Raw genomic sequence first — 6,000 nt, forward strand, 5'->3', positions numbered from 1 at the left:
CATTAAGATCACTTGGGGAATGTTTCTTTCACCTCTTCAATGGACTGAAAAATAAAAAAAAAAAAAGCACCCTTGTTTAGAAAAACAAATCAGGAGATGCACTTTGAAATCTTCCTCCATAAGAGAACTCCAAACTGGCTCCAAGCAACTGCACAAGCCCTGGAGACGAAGACAAGTGAAGGAAGAATATGAGGTCGTGACTGCTTTCTGGATTTGAATCAGCCCCATGCTGGATTTGGGGCTGAGTCCACAAGCTCCAGGCACTGAGAGAAGGTTGAAGAAGCGGCTCAAGGAGGCAGAAGCAAAACTCCAAGACCCTTGGAGCATCCCTGGGCCCCACTGAGGGCAGGGAGTGCCAAAGGCTCCCCAGGGACTGCTGAGAGCAGATCCTTGAGGCCAGGATTGCAGGGAGCCGCAGGCTGTGAGCAGGGAACTGCAATGCTGAGCAAGGCCTGGGCTGGTTGGAGGGAGCAGAAAGGCCAAGCCCTGAGCCCAGGCCTGGCACAGCAGGGCCTGTCCCTCCCGGGTGGCTCGGGGCTGGTTGTGGGGCAGTGGGATGGGAGGGGCAGAAAGGACAAATGTCACAAAGCTGTGTGACACTCCCGATCCTCATGGCACTGAGGGCCAGTGTGACACAGCAGGGCCTCATGGAAACAAAAGGCCGTAATGAGCCTGCGGGGCTGTAACACCCCAGAACACTGAAATAATGGGGGTACTCAAAAGTTCTCTTACTCGAGTTTGGTGCACAAGGAGAAATGCCAACCAGATAGTCTCAGGATGAACAGATGCACAGAATATTCTTATTTGCAAGGAACAGTCAAGGATCATAAGTCCAATTCTGAAGTTAATGGCCCATAGAGGGATGGAACCCTAAACCTCGGTGATATTAGCACCATACTTTAACCAACTGAGCTAAGAGGTCAAAGCAACACACAGCTCTACTGGCAAAATATAGAAAATCAAGGAACTTGGAAAACCATTTAATAAAACATCCAACTCAAAATAAAACTCTTATCATAGCAGTAGCTTCATTGACTTAGACCATTTGACCTGGAAACCTTTACAGAATTACAGAATGACAAAATGACTAGATTGGAAGAGACCTCCAAGATCATGGAGTTCAACCCATGTCCCAACACCTCACCTAAGCCATGGCACCTAGTGCCACATCCAGTCTTAAAACACATCCAGAGATGGTGATGCCACCACCTCTCCAGTCAGATCATTCCAGAACTTTATCACCCTTTCCGTAAAAATCTTTTTCCTAATTTCCAACTATATTTCCCTTTGTGTAGCCTTAAGACTCTGTCCTCTCATTCTGTCAGTGGCTGCCTGGAGAAAGAGACCAAGCCCCACCTGACTACAAACACCTTTCAGGGAGTTGTAGAGAGTGATAAGGTCACCTCTGAGTCTCCTTTTCTCCAGGCTAAACAACCCCAGCTCCCTCAGTCGTTCCTCACAGGAGTTGTGTTCCAAGCCCCTCACCAGCCTTGTTGCCTCCTCTGGACACATTTAAGCATCTCAGGGTTATTCTTAACTGAGGGCTCAGAACTGGACACAGCACTCGAGGTGTGGCCTCACCAGTGCTGAGTACAGGAGAAGAATGACACCCCTGCTCCTGCTGGCCACACCATTCCTGATCCAGGCCAGGTGCCATTGGCCTTCTTGGCCATCTGGGCACACTGCTGGCTCCTGTTCAGTTTCCTGTCGACCAGAACCCCCGGGCCCCTTTCTGCCTGGGCACTGTCCAGCCACACCATGTCCAGCCTAGAGCACTGCAGGGGTTATTGTGGCCAAAATGCAGGACTCAGCACTTGGACTTAATAAACTTCACCTTGTTGCACTCTGCCCACCCATCCAACTGTTCCAGGTCTCTCTGCAGAGCCCTCCTACCTGCCAACAGATCGACAAATGTTCCCAGCTTAGTGTCATCTAAAAATTTACTAATAAGAGATTCAATAGCCCCATCCATGTCGTCAATACAAATGTTGAACAGAGCTGGCCCCAGCACAGACCCCTGAGGAACACCCCTGGTGACTGGCTGCCAGCTGGATGCAGCACCCTTCCTTACCACTCTCTGGGCCCGGCCATGCAGCCAGTTGTTAACCCAGCAAAGAGTGCTCCTGTCCAAGCCGTAGGCTGCCAGCTTTTCCAGGAGCGTGCTGTGGGAGACAGTGCCTAAGGCCTTGCTGAAGTCCCAACACACAACATCCACAGCCTTTCCCACATCCACCACACAGGTCGCCTGGCCATAAAAGGAGACATAAAAACTGGTCAAACATGACCTACCCATCCTAAACCCATGCTGGCTGGCTCTGATACCCTGGCCATGACACAATATAAACTGCTCCATGACCTTTACCAGGTACTGAGGTCAGGCTAACTGGCCTATAATTACTAGGATCCTCCTTCCCACCCTTCTTGTGAATGGGTGTCACATTGCCCAGCTTCCAGTCATCTGGAATCTCACCAGTGGGCCAGGACTGTTGGTAAATGATGGAGAGCGGCTTCACAAGCTCATCTGCCAGCTCCCTCATCACCCTGGGGTGGATCCCACCTGGGCCCATAGATCTATGAACCTCCAAGCAGCTCAGCAGTTCTCTGACTGCCTCCTCCTGGCTACCAAGTTCCCTCCCACATCCAGTACAGAACATAGGTTGGCCTTCCTATTGCAGTTAATATATTTGAAAAACTTTTTTTAATATCCTGTACTAAATTCCCAAAGTAAATTTGAATTGAGTGTTGGACTCCCAAACACTTTTCCTACATGCCCTAGCAATCCCCTTAAATACTCCTTGACCTGACCCTCCTTCCAAAGATGATACATCCTCTTTTTATTCCTAAGTTCCTTCAAAACCTCCTTGCTCATCCAGGCTGGACGTTTGCCTCGTCAGCTCATCTTCTGGCACACAGGGAAAGCCTGTTCCTCTGCCCTCAAGATCTCTGCTTTGAAGCACGCCCACCTTTCCTGGACTCCTTTGTTTTTAAGGGCTGCTTCCCTAGCAACTCCCTGAATAAGTCTCGTAAATAGGCCAAAGTCTGCTGATTGAAAGTCCAGTGTAAAAGTCTTCTTGATGTTCTTCCTGATTTCACCAAATATCGAGAACTCTATAATTTCATCATCACTGTGTCCCAAGGAGCCTCCAACCACCACATCTCCCACCAGCCCTTCTCTATTTGCAAACAACAGGTTGAAAATAGGCCCTCCCCTGGTGGGGCTCACTCACCAGCTGCAACAAAAAGTTGTCCTCCATACACTCCAAAACCTTCCTGGACTGCCTCTTTCCTGCTGTATTAAGTTCCCAGCAGATATCTGGCAGCTTAAAGTCACCTACAAGAACAAGGGCTGGTGATCCTGAAACATTCTCCAGCTGCTTATAGATTAAGTTGTCCACCTCTTCTTCCTGGCTGGGTGGATGATAACAGACTCCCAGCAGGTTCCCCTGGTACCCCGTCCTGTTTTCTTAGGGTACAACGGTAACAATGAAAACCTTACCAAGGGCACAACTCCCAAGTCCACAAGGAAAAGAACAGACAAGCTGTCAAGTTCTTCAAATATTTGTCCTGCTTTGCTGCAAGACTCCTACTTCACACACGGTGTGGAAAGCAAAGGGAAGCTGCAGTTGGTGGCACGTCTTGTGACAGAAGCTGCACCTCGCTCTCCAGGAAGTGTTCTTGGAAAGAGCAGACAGGAGTGTGGAGAAGATTCTGGGAAAACTGAAGGAGCGCTTAAGAAATGAAATGAAACTGTAAAGAAGCAATCAAAGATGTCCTTGTCAAATGATTTTGATGCTCCCCTTTTCCATCTTGCACTACTTCTCCATCCCATGAACTACAAATGGATCTCACCTCTAAGATCCATGATTTGGCAAGTTGGAGATGCTGTAAAATACCATGAGCTACACACAATTTGCCTTCCCCTGTTTTTCTTGGAAAGCAATGCTGGAGACACAAGTGCAGTGCTTGGGCCAGGTACGAATTCTGCATTCAGGGAACGTGCTCTGACAGTGTCTGACCCTCAGCAGGGACAATGCACAGCAGCAACCAAGGGGATTGCTCTGCCACAGTGCAGGAGTCAAGACTCTGGGTCTTGGCTCCTGTGGGCAAAGTTCCCGTGTTTGGACAGGCTCGGGGCTGCCCCCGGGGAGCGCGGGGCTCGGCGTGGGGCTAAGCGGGCAACGGACAAATGGACCCGGGGAAAAAGAGCCCCGGGGCTTCAGTTGCTACGGCAGCAGCGTCAGCAGCGGCAGCAGCAGCAGCAGCAGCAGCAGCAGCAGCGGCAGCAGCAGCAGCAGCAGCAGCAGCAGCAGCGGCAGCAGCAGCAGAAAAAGCGACTTTTGTCGACTTCCTCCTCCTTTTCCTCTCCCTCTCCCGCAGGCCCGCACCCTCTCCCGCAGTCCCGCACCCTCTCCCGATCTCCCTGTCCCGGTGTCCCCGTCCTCTCGCAGTCTCCCTCTCCCCTGCAGGGACGGGCCATGCCCCCGGCCCGCCCCCGGCCCCAGGCGGGGCTGCCCGGTCCCCGCCCCCGGCCCTGGGCCTCCCGCCAAGGTCTCGTCTTCGCCGGGCTCTGGCTGTCCTGGCGATGGCGGTGCCGGACGAGGATCAGTGCCTGGGGCTGCGGCGGCATCGCCGCCCTTTGCCTCCGCCTGTGCCGAGCCCGGCCCCGGCCACGGCCCCGGCCCCTTCCGGGCCCTGCGGAGGACACACGCAGCGCGGCCGCTTGTGCCGCCTTCGCTGCGGCCTCCTCGGCCCAGTCTCCGCCGCTCGGCAGCGTGGCCGTTGGCCCCGAGCTGCCGCTGTCGCGTTGCCAGGAGCGAACGCCTGGGGATTCGCGGCCCAGGGTGGTTGAGGGGCGCTCGGGGGCCGTTGCTGGCTCCGGGCCGAGCACTGACAGCCACGTCTCGCCGGCAGGGAAGGCGCAGCAGGGCCTCCAGGGGCAGTACCGGCTGGGTTCGCTGCTGGGGCGCGGCGGCTTCGGAAGAGTCTTCGCAGGGACGCGGCTCTCGGACGGGGCAGCGGTGAGCGGCGGGGCTGGCGACGGGCACAGGAGGAGGAAGAGGAGGGCGGAGGAGGAAGAGCATGGGGCTGGGCAGCGTGGGCAGCGTGGGCAGCGAGCTCAGCCCGTTGCTCCCCTTGGCTTGCAGGTGGCCATCAAAAGGGTGCCACGGAACCGCGTCCGGCACTGGGGAGAGCTGGTGAGTGAGCGGGGGCCAGCGGGAGAAGCCGGGGCGTGCCGGGCGGGGACGAGTTGAGGCCCGGCAGGGTGGAAGCCGCCAGGACGCCTCGAGGGAGAGCGGGCGTGGGGCCAGCGGAGGGTGCAGAACATCCCGGGCTGGGTGAGGGCTTCCCCACCCCTGGCACGGCCTCAGCCCCACTGACGGCATCGTGGTCCTCCCACAGCCCAACGGCACCAGCGCACCGCTGGAGATCGTGCTGCTGGACAGGGTCTCCACTGGCTTCCCTGGTGTCGTCCAGCTGCTAGATTGGCTTGAGCTCCCCAGTGAAATCGTGATGGTGCTGGAGCACCCCGAGCGGTGTCAGGACCTCCAGCATTTCATTCAGGCACGGAGGTTCCTGTCCGAGGAGGTGGCGCGGGAGCTGTTCCACCAGGTGCTGGAGGCCGTGCGGCACTGCACCAGCTGCGGGGTCCTGCACAGAGACATCAAACCAGAGAACATCCTGGTTGACCTGGCCACCGGGCAGGCCAAATTGATCGATTTTGGCTGTGGCACCTACTTTCAAGACACGGCATACACGCAGTTTGCAGGTGAGCCCATGCAAGGATGTGCTCCCAGCTCCTGACATCTGATGGCCCAACATCTCACAGCCCAACCTGGGTGTGGCAGTGGGGATTCTCCCTTTTGCTGCCAGTCATGGCACTGAGACTTCAGCTGAGTTGCTTTTGAGCAGGGGTGGGTTGGGGCCCAGCTTCCAGCCCTGCTGGCAGCCTTTGCCAGCCACTCTGCCCAGGACTGGGGCTGGGGCAGCCGGCCCGACAGA

General features: G+C 55.5%; 1 protein-coding gene across 1 annotated transcript; it reads left to right on the top strand.

The window, feature by feature from the left end:
• Positions 1–4,475: 4,475 nt before the first annotated feature.
• Positions 4,476–5,718, top strand: LOC136302489 (serine/threonine-protein kinase pim-1-like; the record flags this gene model as incomplete). The annotated part of the gene is made up of 3 exons (XM_066205965.1): positions 4,476–5,018; positions 5,145–5,195; positions 5,401–5,718. Coding segments are annotated over exons 1-3 (912 nt in total), but the record flags the coding sequence as incomplete, so codon positions are not given.
• Positions 5,719–6,000: the final 282 nt, after the last annotated feature.

This window comes from Chamaea fasciata, unplaced genomic scaffold (assembly GCF_029207755.1).
Source record: "Chamaea fasciata isolate MVZ Bird 193981 ecotype frontalis unplaced genomic scaffold, bChaFas1.0.hap1 SCAF_29, whole genome shotgun sequence".
NCBI classification, from domain to species: Eukaryota; Metazoa; Chordata; class Aves; order Passeriformes; family Sylviidae; genus Chamaea; species Chamaea fasciata.